General features: G+C 36.5%; 1 protein-coding gene across 4 annotated transcripts in view; it reads right to left on the bottom strand.

Moving 5' to 3' along the window:
* The window catches only part of LOC150109878 (chorion peroxidase-like), a 221,110-nt gene that overhangs the window by 109,648 nt on the left and 97,762 nt on the right, over nucleotides 1–13,700 (bottom strand). For all 4 annotated transcript variants that reach the window (XM_090415631.1, XM_090415616.1, XM_090415640.1 and 1 more), the window contains 2 exons: nucleotides 10,050–10,185; nucleotides 9,008–9,568 (listed from right to left, as the gene is read on the bottom strand). In XM_090415631.1, the coding sequence (XP_090271757.1) occupies nucleotides 9,008–9,568; nucleotides 10,050–10,185 (697 nt within the window). The remainder of the gene's footprint in view (nucleotides 1–9,007; nucleotides 9,569–10,049; nucleotides 10,186–13,700) is intronic.

Below are 13,700 nucleotides of genomic sequence, written 5' to 3'. Positions count from 1 at the left end.
TCTGCATTTTATGTATACTAATGCCAGGAGTATTAGGAACAAGAAGGAAGAATTTTTGGCCTTGGTTGGCTCTTCCTGGCCACAGGTTATTGGCATTAGTGAAACATGGCTGACGGAAGATGACATAGTTAGCGGGATACAATGTATAGGTTATAGTGTGTTTAGGAGGGACAGAGAGAATAAAATGGGGGAGGAGTGTTATTGATGATAGCTGATGAACTTCGGCCAAGGAGAATAGAAATTGTATTGCAGGATAGTTAAAAGAGCTCATTTGAGGCTATTTGGTGTGAGATTGAGACTGGGAACAAAATATATAGTTGGGTGCTGCTATAGACCAGGTGATGGAATAGATGGTGGAGATAGTATGCATAAACAAATTGATGAAATGAGTGGAAGGAGGGTAATTATTATGGGGGATTTCAACTATGGTAACTGTGACTGGAGGGAGGAGAGGACACATGTGAGGAAGGAACTGGATTTTATTCAGTTATTAAGGGATAACTATCTGAGACAGCATGTAATAGAAAATACTAGGGATTTGAGAGTGCTTGACCTGGTAATAGCATCTCTGAATTTGACTGTAATGAATATGACCTGGGAGGTGGCTGAGGTGTGGAATTTTCGATTAAGACAGGGTATATGTGGAATTACTGTGCTGGCAAGTATGACAAACTTAGGAGATTGCTTGGTTCAGTGCCATGGCATGTAAAACTGCTAGAGCTGGATGTCGATAGAGCATGGGAAGTAGTCAAGGAGCATTTACAGGAGGTTATAGCTGATTGTATACCTAGGTCCGAATAGTAAAACAAGTAGGGGTTAAATGGACGAATAACACCATTAAGCTTGAGCTGAAAAGAGAAACAACTCTGGAGGAAATTTAAAGAGAAATGTAATCTGCAGGCACACGAACTGTATAAAGCGCAGGCCAGAAGAGTAACGAGTGTGATAAGAAAAGCAAAAGCGGATTATGAAAGGAAACTAGCTATGCAAGCTAAAGATAATCCCAAACAGTTCTTTCAATATGCTGCAAGTAAAAGAAAAACTGTAGACAGCAGAATGATTTTAAGGAATGCCGATGGCAAGGAGGTCACTGAATCAGTCGATATAGTAGAATTACCGAGTGAACACTTTGCAAGAGTATATCACCCAGGCGGTGACATTGAAAGAATGAAGGAACCATTAGTTTATACCAGAATTGTGTTGAATGAAGTGGAGGTGAATAGTCTATTACAGAACCTTAATGTGAATACATCTATGGGATTGGATGGTATACCGGTACAGGTCTTACTTGAAGTGGCTAAAGAATTATCAGTGCCCTTGACCATGTTGTTTAATCTGAGTCTCGGGTCTGGTTTAGTCCCGAAGGTGTGGAAAGAGGAGAAAATAGTTCCACTGCATAAAGGAGGATCCAAGACTACTGTTGCAAATTACCGACCGAACAGCATATCAGGAGTCGTCGTCAAGGTCTTTGAGAAAGTAGTCAAGGGAAAAATACAGGAATGGATTGATGAAAATGAGATACTGTATGGGGTACAGCATGGCTCTGTGAAGAGTAGATCATGCCTGAGTAACTTGCTCAAGTTTTATAACAAGGTGACGGCTGAACTGGATAAGGGAAATGGGTTTACAGTGATACTGCTGGACCTGGCTAAGGCCTTTGATAGGATACCATATGGAATTCTAATCCGTAAACTGCAACATATGGGAATGGATAAAGGTTTGGTGAGATGGATGGGTGATGGAGAGATATCAGAGAGTAGTTTATTCAGGAGTAGAGTCCAAAAGATGGCCTGTGACTAGTGTGTGCCTCAGGATTCTGTTCTTGGACCACTGCTGTTTAATTTGTTCATTAACGTTATAGGGAAGGATCTAAGAGGAACGGTTCATTTGTTCGCTGATGATGCAAAGTTGGGTAGGGCAATAGTGAATACAGAAGATGTCAAAATCTTGCAGGATGATTTGGATAGATTGGAGGTCTGGGCTAAGGAGAATGGATGTCAATTTAATGTGACAAAATGTGTGGTTATACATTTTGGGGTGAAAAGATTAGCAGCAGTTTACTACATTGGTGGAACTGTACTCCAGGAAATTGATGAGGTGAGAGATTTAGGATAAGGAGCTGAAGTTTAATGGGAATATTGCAAAAGTGGCTAAATCCGCTCAAAAATCACTTGGTTGCTGAAGAATACTTTGACGAGCAGAGACAAGCAAGTTATTGTTCCTCTGTTCCGAGCCTTCATAAAGACCTCATCTCGACTACTGTGCCCAGATCTGGTCACCTAGGTTTCTTCTTGATGGGGAGGAGGTTGAAAGGATCCAGAGGCGAGTGACCAAGATGATGGCAGGTCTATGGAATGAACCTTATGAGAACAGATTGAAGATTTGTGGGTTGCAGAAATTGGTTGATAGGCGGAAAAGAGGAGATATGATTGAGACATTCAAATTGCTGAAGGTTTCTATAGGATTAATTCAGAGGAGATTTTTGAGATCAGGACTGGTGGTGGGAGGATTAGGGGCCATCTATAGAAGCTGGGCAAGAGTGTGGTTAATATGGGTGCTAGAGCTGGGTTCTTTACTTTTAGAGTGGTAAATGAGTGGAATAAGCTGTATGAGAGTGAATGAGTTCAAGGCAAGGTATGATAGATACTGTGAGAATGTCGAATAGTTGTATGGACATGATGTTTAGGCCCCCCTCGATGAGTCTAAGGACTCCTTGGAGTTGCCCGTAGTAATAATAATAATAATAATAATAATAATAATAATAATAATAATAATAATAATAAAAACAAATGAAACCGCTTTACAGTATAATGTTACCTACGGATTAGTCCTACTTAAACCAATTTTTTCAAGTTATATAAACTTTCAAAATAATATAAAATAGTAAAATAAAGTTAAGAGATTTATTCTTTACAAATATTCTTTACATTAAGTTTGCATTAATAAATAAATTAATTTTGAAGATTCGACGAAAACAGATAAGAGAAATTTACAAGAATGTTTCGCATTGGACTCGAGAGTTCGCCGATTATTTTGTGTCGCTAACGCCGCCCTAACAGTCCGCTAATATAACAGGCTCGAATGTCGAGAAGAATGAGTATCAGTAGTAAGGCGACTTTTAGGGCTGAACCACATGCATCCGATCCGAATAAAATTAGGATACGGCCCTTACACGGAACTCAACAATTAATCATAAATTGATTTATGATACATAAAAAAAATAAAGAACTATTTTAGGTATATTTTCGTAAATTTTAATCAAAAATTACAGTGATATAATCGGGTCCAGGATACAATTTCAGAATTCATTTGTTCGTTTCCGGGAAGATCTGAAGGGGCCCGAACGGAAGACGACGTACATTCATAATTATATATGTACCATTCGTTGTTCGTTTAAACTCTTATCTCATATTCTTTGGCATCTTTTAGGCGTCTTTTCTTCTGCAGCGCCTGTGTATATTGCACACTTCGCACACGCCACCAGCCGGGCCTGTGTTCAACTACCTATAGAAGAGTTTGTTTAGAATATATATTTCTATTCTATTCCCTCAGCCATAAGGCTGGTGGGGGGTAGCTATATATATAATGAAGTTTTTAACTTGAGGATATTGTATATTAGGATAATCAAGTTTATAAAATAACTCGGTTATCCTAATATATATATATATATATATAATTAAAAAAAAAAAAATCGGCTAACGCCTATGTTGTTTCAGTATAGGGAGAAGGCGGGGCCGTTTACCCTATCTATGATCATTAGTTACATCATTTACTCGGTGATTAGATATGTCCATCTTTTTTTTGACTGACTGAAACCAAGAAAATAGATAACATGTTAATTTAATGGAGCACACAACGTTTCGTCAAAACGACTTCTTCAGGTGTGGTAACAGGTAAAGCAAATAAAAAAAACCCCATAAAAACACTGTGTCATAATAACAGACTTGTAAACTGAAGTTAAGTTTGAATTGTCGTTATAGTCCATTGCGAGCGTATGAGTTCACGCGTACGCCAGTGTATCTAATGGCAGTACTATGCGTGTCAGGTGGACTTTAACTAGGCTTATTACACGTACCGTTTTTTTTTTTTTTTTTTTTTTTCGTATTTCTGGCCATCTCGTCGTTTTAATAAAAATGTCAATTTTGTCTCGTTTTTAATAAAAACTATAAATATACTTTAATATTGGTCAATCATGACATATTCATAACCTATAACGTGCATCAATATCGTGCGCATTGTTCGATATCAGATATCGATATCTGCAGTGATTTATTCAGAGAAAATAAAAAAATGCATGTCGACAACACTTGCGCGTCGCAGACGCGGCGTCTGTTTTGCTGTAGCGTTAGTTTTTGTTTTCCTGTATGCTAACCGTTGGCTTTGTTATTCAATGCCGGTGGTTTAAATTTCATATTTTTTAAAGTTTTAAGTCTATATTTGAACTCAAAGAGGCAAAACTACAGTTTTAATTGACAATCTCCAGATAAACCAAAATTTTCATCAGCATGCAACAAAATCAGAAGTAATAATTACCAGTGTTTTATCACTATACATATTGGTCGAAGTAGTAGAGGATTTGAATAAAACAAAAAGGTTTAAAACACATTAAACTTTTTCCAATCGTTGTTTACAGCCCCCTCTACGTCTACCTAAATTTTTGTATGGGTTCTGTCATTGAAGAATAATGGTAAGCTCAATATGTTTATGAAATCATTTTTTTTATTACGTAACCCTCCATCCTGTTTTTCCCATCCGGATGTCCCGTTTTTGTCTCAAGGAAATATGGTCAGCCTAAATATAACTGAGGTTGCTGTTGATGTGAGAAGGGTCTAGGACAATTTCTTTGGATTCCACTATGCGCCGTTCTAGTTCATCGTGACAAATATAAACGTTTGATGTTGTGTTCCAATCTACTGCGTGTTGGCGGCCTTCATCGTTTGTGTTCACTGAAAATAAGACGTGAAGATTTAGATCCTTAAAGAATCAGACATCTTAGTAAGCTTCAGGTCTAGAAATGAAAGGGAACCAATTTCTTCAATCTTGATGGTAAATTTTATGTCTTGTTGGAAGTTATTTAAATTATTTAGGAAGATGTGCGAAGATTCTCTAAACTGTGCTCCGAAATAAGGAATATATCGTCCACATAGCGGAGCCATGTTCTAGGTTTTAATGTCGCTTTAGAGTGAATCGGTGACACGAAACGGAACTTAGCCTATCTCTTTAGAAAAAATCTCACTTTGGAAAATCGTTTAGCAGTATCTTTAGATTCCATGTCGTGGAACACCATAAAAGAGATAAACACGCGACGGGCTTTAAGAACTCAGGAAATCGATAAATCTAACTAATTAGGAAATTTAATTTGCCAGATTAACACAAGAACGATTCGCACCTAATAAGCATCATGAAAGCCTTAAAAAATTAGTAATAAACAAGTCATCTTCACCAATTCATCTTGTTATTTCGCCAAAATCCATCCCTAGAGAATTGTTTCTTACTAAGATAGAAAAAGTGAGCTCACTGACTGCAGACGCATATTTACTTCGTATGGAGGCAATATTTGCAATCGCAAAATCATCAGTCGACAACATTTCTCTTGGTGAAAGACTAGCCATCATTTAGTATTTTTGATTGCAACGGTCGTACTAAATAAAACAGTTTATCGCGAAAAAATCCTGACGTTACTAGAATCAGATACCTACTCTGAACTAGACCGAGACCGAACGAGAGAGAGATACATAATCGAACAAACAATCTCCTCAAGACGACAAGGGAACTTCCACGAAACACACGTCTTTATCTTCGGTCCTCACATCCACTTATTGCAAGATTATACGACCTTCCTAAGGTGCATACAGCAAATTGTCCGCTCAGGCCAATAGTTGATTCACCGACATATAAATTATCAAAATATCTAGCATTCTCCTTAAAAGAGTCTAGTAGGAAAATCTTCCTCTTACGTTAAAAATTCAACTGACTTCGCTTCTAAAATCAAAGATATAAATCTGAAGAATTCCGATATTATTGCGAGCTTTGATGTCGTCAGACTTTTTACAAATGTTCCAACGCAAGATATTCTCAGTATTTAATAAACCAAGGTCTCTAAAATGATTTTTCCTCTCCTCTCACACTGCATTAGATTGGGGTATTTTAAGTTCGAAGAGAAACTTTATAAACAAAACAAAGGACTAGCTATAGATAGCCCGCTGTCTCCAATACTGGCCAACATCTCTAAAGCAACATTAAAACCTAGAACACGGCTCCGCTATGTGTACGATATATTCCTTATTTGGGAGCATGGTGTAGAGAATCTTCACATCTTCCTAAATCATTTAAACAACTTCTACCAAGACATAAAATTTACCGCCGACTTTGAAGAAAATGGTTTTCCCTTTCATTTCTAGTTATGAAGCTTACTAAGATGTCTGATTCTTTAAGGATCTCAGTCTTCAGGAAATCAACACATACGGATAGATACCTGCATGCATCCTAACATCACTATCGCGCACAAAAGTTAGGCATCATTTCCACATTGGCTCACCGTGCTCGCTCAATATTGTCTGATGAAGAAGAACTAAAAAAAGTGAACTAAAAATATCTAGAAAGAACTTTTATAAATAATAGATGCTCTTCCAAAAACATTAAGAGGCAGCTATACAAGCGCCCTAGAAACAAAACAGAGATCCCTAACAACCCCAAGGGTTATATTTCTTTACCATACATCAGCTCACCCTCCCGGAAACTAGGAAAAAATTTGAAAAACAAAAACAAACAAAAAAAAAAAATATATATATATAAATAAACGTGTTTTTCAACTCTTCCAATACTAAGGTCATTTCTTATCCACCAAAAACAGCTCATAACCATCTCCAGTTCCCTGGTGCATATAAAATAATATGTGATTGTGGGAAGCCATAATGGCCAGACTGAGAGGTCAATCCTCCTACGGCTAGAGGAACATCAGAGGGACATTTCATACGATAGAATCAGAGCAAGCACACTATCACGTTACGTCTTATTCTCAGTGAACACAAACGATGAATGTCCTCAACACGGAATAGATTGGAATGCAGCATCAAACGTTTATATTTGTCACGATGAACTAGAACGGCGCATAGTTGAATCGAAAGAAATTGTACTAGACCCTTCTCACGTCAACAGCAACCTTAGTTATAGCCTACCTGATTAGTATAGTTCTGCCATTAGATACTGGAGTACGCATGAACTCATACGCTCGCATTTGCTCAACAATACTGAACGGACGACAATTCAAACTTTACTTCAGTTTACAAGTCTGGAGGTCTCCTGTAATAATACACAATAATAAATCAATAATAATAATAATAATAATAATAATAATAATAATAATAATAATAATCGATATGAAATTCCTAAATGTAATATTAAATTACCCATCTGTTGTATATGGATGACTTGAAGTTATATGGGAAATCGGCCCAGCAAATAGACTTTATTGAACATAATTCGTATTTTCAGTGATGACATCAAAATGAAATTTAGTTTAGATAAATGCGCAATTTTATCTATTAAACGAGGAAAAATTAACGACACTAGAAATTTTAATTTTGATCAAGAGAAATATATAAAAGCAATTTCAGCTTAGGAATATTAGAAGTCAATGATATTCTCCACTCGAAAGTTAAACAACAGGCAGCATCAGAATACATCAAAAGAGTTAGAAATATTCTGAAAATAAAACTAAATTAAACACAATTAGAGCAATGAATTATTCGGCTATACCAGTTATCCGATATACAGCAGGCATAATAGATTGGACAAACTGGACAGCAAAACTAGAAAAGTAGCATCATGCATTACATTCACGAAGTGATGTTGACCGGTTGTACCTACCGAGGAGAATAGGTGGAATGGGTCTGCTGTAAGTGAGACAGACTGTGGAAGAAGAAGAAGAGATTAGTTTAAAAAAAGTTACATCGACAATAGCTCTGAGCCAAATCACACAAGAGGGCCTTTTAAAAGCAACAACAGGAAACAAATGCGATTACAAAAAGGAACAACAAAATAACCAATATGTGCGCTGGAAAAATAAACCCTTGCATGGCCAATTTCTTCGAGATACTGAGGACAAAATTGACGTGGTAATGGCTACAATACGGATACATTAAAAAAGAAACAGAAGGATTTATTCTAGCAGCTCAAGAGCAGGCATTACAAACTAATGCAATCAAGTAAAAATTTTGCGCATCAATAATAACAGCAAATGCAGATTATGAGATCAGAAAGATGAGCGTGTAGAACATCTAATCAGTGCCTGCAGCAAAATAGGTCAAACTGACTATAAATACCGCCATGATCAAGTGGCCAAAATAGTTCATTGGCATGTATGCAAAAAATATGGGTTTCCTACGTCTGATAACTGGTGGCAGCATAAAATAGAGACTGTATTGGAAAACGAAACAGAAAAAATTCTCTGGGACTTTCGAATACAAACTGATCGGCATTTGGAACAGAATAGACCTTACATCACCATTATCTAACATCAGGTTTGGATTGTTGATATCGCAGTACCCAGTGATATTAAGAACAAAGAACTGGAAAAAATTACTAAATATCGAGATCTGGCAATAGAAAATGGCCGGCTATGGCTTAAACACACTAAAGTCATCCCAATAGTTATCGGTGCACTTGGTGCAGCTTCAAAGAAGCTATCCAACTATTTATAGCAATTAAACATCAACGAAGTGACCCCATATGACCTATAAAAAGCAGCATTACTTGGAACAGTCCATATTTTACGACGCTACCTGACGGACTATTCTTAGATTCTTGGGTAGAATCTGAATTATTCTGTTTCACCAGTCAAATTGTTGTTTATATGATATTTTGTTCTGACTGTGTATCAATTATGTGAATAAAATAATAATAATAAAAAAACTGTTGACTTCAATATACCTAATACACAACACTGAAATTCGATTATAGTAAAGATAAAATTCTAAAATACACTACTCTACTCTACTCTACTTACTGATAAATATTTTGAAGAATAAGTCTTGTACGAATTGGCATTAATTGATCCAAATCTTTGAACTCATCAATCAATGGACCTCCACAAGATTTGACATACTGAACATATCCGGGAATTCCATGATCGCGACCTCTTTGAATATCAAAAGAAGCCAAATCTAATCCAGAACTGTTTCCTGGTCCCTGGTATAAATGATTAGTAACATCTGTCACCATATATCTATCAAATTTTTGAGCAGGTCCTTCCACCAAACCTCTCAAATATGAATCAAGCTTGCCGTAATAGAGTTCAAATGGAAATGAGAAAATGTCACGTAAACGAGGCCCATATTCATAGTCATCACTTGGAATTTGAGCAAAGATACTGTTAATCATTGAATGTCCAAATCTGTATGCTGCAGTGGCAAATTCATTGATCAGTGTTGGATCTGTATTGTCTTCATACTCAGTAAACCCGTAATTCAGAACACGTAATCTGAAGAAATCTAGACGATCCTCTCCAAGAATCAAGGGAAGATATTCATTATACGTTATTACTTGAAGCTGGGCACCAATTATGCGTCTGCAGAAAAAATAAAATATTCTTTAATTCAAGTGTTAAAGACAATTGAACATAATTAAGACATATTTAAAATATGGATTCATAATATTCCCACTATCTGAGGAAATACAAAATTGAACAATAAACATTAAAAAAAATAATAATTAATTCTTAATACAATTTTATTCCATTTTATAAATTAGCAGTAATGAATAAATATGATTATTTATTAGAATAAATCGTTAGACGCTGAATTTATTCGAAAAAAAAAATCCAGAAATAATCACTATAACGAAAGAATTATGCAGATGCCTTAACGGCGTTTGATTACTTCAACGATAGTACAGAAATTGCCAGATGTGCATGATAACTTGTGAAAGTGTCCAGGACCATTTCGAGCAATGCGTTAACTGTGGTGATTGCCAGTAGCAAATATGTCTCAAAAGAAGCAGTTACACTAAGATTTTATTTTATCTATTCTGCCAATCGTTCATATTCTTACCTAACTTCTTGGAAGATAGTTTCGTCTCTCCATCTTGGGTTCATTATTTTTAGTCTTTCTGCCAGGCGATTATGATGCCTTAGAAATACCGTATGAAGACTAGTAAGAGCTGGATGCTGATTAACCCGCACATCACCTAAAAGACCATAAAGAGTAGCAATAAAGCAATAACGTACTAAAAATATTTGCACTAGTAAAATATACGAATAAATAATATTGCAAATAATTCTACAATATTAACTAAAATCAATGAATAGTCTTTAAAAGTCCACAAGATAATGGCAATGAATCTTTGTATGGAGCCATCTTTATGTGGGAGATTTTTCAACTGAAGATGGGTTAGCCGATCTCTTACGAGCATACCAGAATTTTTTCACAGAAAAGCAAGTAAACTGCCTGGAGAAAATATAGATGGGATGCTATAGTGCAGTTTGGGAGTTCAATGAAGAGCGGCCTCACGCGATGAGTTCTCCGACACCATTGATGGGTCATGCGATGAGTTCTCAGGGGCTATGTAGTAGTAGTAGTAGTAGTAGTGGAAATAATAATAATAATAATAATAAATTCGTTAGTTTGGGTTCCCTTTCCCAGACAAACATTCGTCAAATCCTTAAGGGAGGGTCTTATGTGCGCCCCCCCTCTCTCTCTTGCTTTCTGCATAGCCTCAGAGTCCTCGTTTTGTGGGTTTTCCACAGAATGGTAGTGACGTCACTCCCTCAAAAAGCACTCCTGCTTTTTGAGGGAGCGACATCAACCGCACTCCTGCGTATCGTAAATGGGAACTGGGTCTCCATTTACGATACGCAGGGTCCCCCTGCGTATCATAAATAGATCTCTAAAAAGAGCTGCAGTTTTTATTGGAGTAACTTGTGATGCAGTTGAAGCTTTGCATGATATTCCCTTTTTATATATATGTCATGTAAACGTTTGGCTTTTTGTGAGGGATATTCCTTTCAGTCAGTATATGCGTTTCGTGTATTTTATAAAAAAATCAACTAACGCCTTTTATTCCCTAATAGGGAGTAAGCGAGGCCTTTATACCCTGTCTAGCTTTTGGAGACTGAGTGGGCAGTTCAATCTCCATCGGTAGCCAATAAGAGATAGCTGGCCCATGTCTATCACTAATTATAGCAGCCACCGATGAAGAGGCTGGCAAACAAGTGCTGCTATCTCTTGGTACCTAACCCTAACAAGATATGTTACTGTCTGAAATAATGTGGGTACTACAGTCGATTTTCTTGAGTTTACGGGACGAAAAACCCGAGTTTCCGGGAGGAAAAACCGGCTTTCCCGTGCCAGAGATCGACTAACTCGAGAACCGGTCGAAGATAGGCTTAGGAAAAGTTCCTCCAGTCAGCGACTAGACTAGAACCTAGGTCTAACTTCGAGTGGCCAAGGGCAAAGGACGCAAGCATCACTTCCACTGAGCTACACAGGCCATATGTATTTTAAAAAATATGGAAAAGATTATGTAAAAAATCTTTTCTCGAGACTAAACGTAGATTTTTTATTTCAACATTTACTTGAACCCTCTAGTAAGCAGGATGGCTCACTGACACTTTTGTCCTTGACAAAATTGTCAGTGGCTTCTCTATTTTTTCATGAAGAATGTATAAGCCGCGTAAGTTTTCCTAATCTGAGAATCCCATTTTTAATAATAACATTTCTTTTAATATTAAAAATGGGATTTCGAATAATTACATATTTCATTGAAAATTCCATGACGTCGTATGCCACATGACCTTAATGTTTAGTTACTGAGTTGATCACAACGACACATAGTCACTAGTTAGCTATTGAGCTATCAAGTCTTCCATGTTTTTTGTACTTACCTGCATTTATTTTATCCTGTTAAATGCCACAATACTTCTATATACACACATCGTGAATATCGAAGATTTTTTTTTCACTTGGTTAGACTATAAATTATATATTTAATTTAATCCTTTATCCAAGTGTAAACAAACAAAGTTTGCGCCTGAAGTATCTTCAGGACTGGGGCAACTCGTTGCAAAGGTGGACTGAGTTCTCATCACTTTCCGTAGCCATAATGCAAAACATATCTCCTTGGGAACATGTATAATGCTATACATTATGGGAAGGGTCACTACCCGGATCGGTTTCGACCTTTATTTTGAGGTCTCGTCAGTTGGAGCAAGACCCAGAGGTGGTGATACTAAGATGGAAGTAATAGAGAAGTCATATTTACCTATACGAGTTGTCAAAAGGTGTCTTACCTTATTATTAAATTATACTGGATTAGAGAAAGATGTTGGAAGTTTTTTTTTTTCACTTGGTTAGACTACAAATTATATATTTAGTTTAATCCTTTATCCAAATGTAAGCAAACAAAGTTTGCACCTGAAGTATCTTCAGGACTGAGGCAACTCGTAGCAAAGGTGGACTAAGTTCTCATCACTTTCCTTAGTATCCCATAATGCAAAGCACATCGTCCGCATGCGGACATGTACAATGCTATGCATTATGGGAAGGGTCACTACCCAGACCGTTTTCGACTAAGGAAAGTGATGAGAACTTAGTCCACTTTTGCCATGAGTTGTTCCAGTCCTGAAGAGCGCAAATTTGTTTGCTCACACTTGGATAAAGGTTTAAACTAAATATAAAATTTGTAATTAGAAACATATTCCATTCGACGATTATAAGAGGTTTATCTCTCTCTCTCTCTCTCTCTCTCTCTCACACACACACACACACACACACACACACACACACACACACACACACACACACACACACAGAGAGAGAGAGAGAGAGAGAGAGAGATCTGCGAAACAAACTTGTTTGAGAACCTCAAAAGTTGAATTATCCTTTGTAAGTAAAAGTCTACGATTAAGAAAACTGAATTTTATTTTATATTTGCGACAGGACATAAACTAGAGTTAAATAATAAAAAATAGCAAATAAATAACAAATATTCATCATTTGCAGGAATTCCTATGGTAAATTTTAATTAATTATCTGAAACGACGAGCAACTTAATATTAGTTATTTTGATTTCAAGGTATACAAACCTGTCAACAAAAATTATTTTAATTTTATATACACCATGATACTTTTGGATTTTGCTAAGGCTTTTGACAGAATACAGTATAGTAGCATGTTGCATAAATTGGAGAATATGGATTTGGATTATAGAATATTAGTTGATAAGAGGATGGCTGACTGACAGATATTGAAAATTGGTATACGGAATGTTGGTCTGCAAGACTTAACGTAAGTGTACCACAAGAATCAGTGCTTGATTCGCTGTTATTCAATTTGTGCGTTAATGTTAGTAGAAATGATTTAACAAGAGACATACAGCTATGCTCATGATACAAAGATAGGTAGGATAATTATTAATGCTGTTGATATGCAGTACTTGCAGAATGATTTGAATAGGCTGGAATTATGGGCATGAGAAAATGGATATCAGTTCAATCAGTAAACGTAAAGTCATTCACTTTGGCGTGACTAGATATCTAATATCGTATTATATTGGTAGGATTATGCCAGAAGAAACTGATAAGGTTAGGAATCTTGGAGTGTTAGTAGACAGGAAGTTGAAGTTATGTAACAAAGTAACAAAGCCATGTAACAAAGATTGCAAATACAACTCAGATAAGATAAGATCTCGCTTGGAATAATGTG

The sequence above is a fragment of the Typopeltis vanoorti genome, chromosome 1, assembly GCF_054136105.1.
Source record: "Typopeltis vanoorti isolate ZY-2024b chromosome 1, IOZ_Tvanoo_1.0, whole genome shotgun sequence".
NCBI lineage: Eukaryota > Metazoa > Arthropoda > Arachnida > Uropygi > Thelyphonidae > Typopeltis > Typopeltis vanoorti.
The sequence above is the reverse complement of the archived record's forward strand: the minus strand, read 5'-3'. Positions and strand labels throughout refer to the sequence as shown.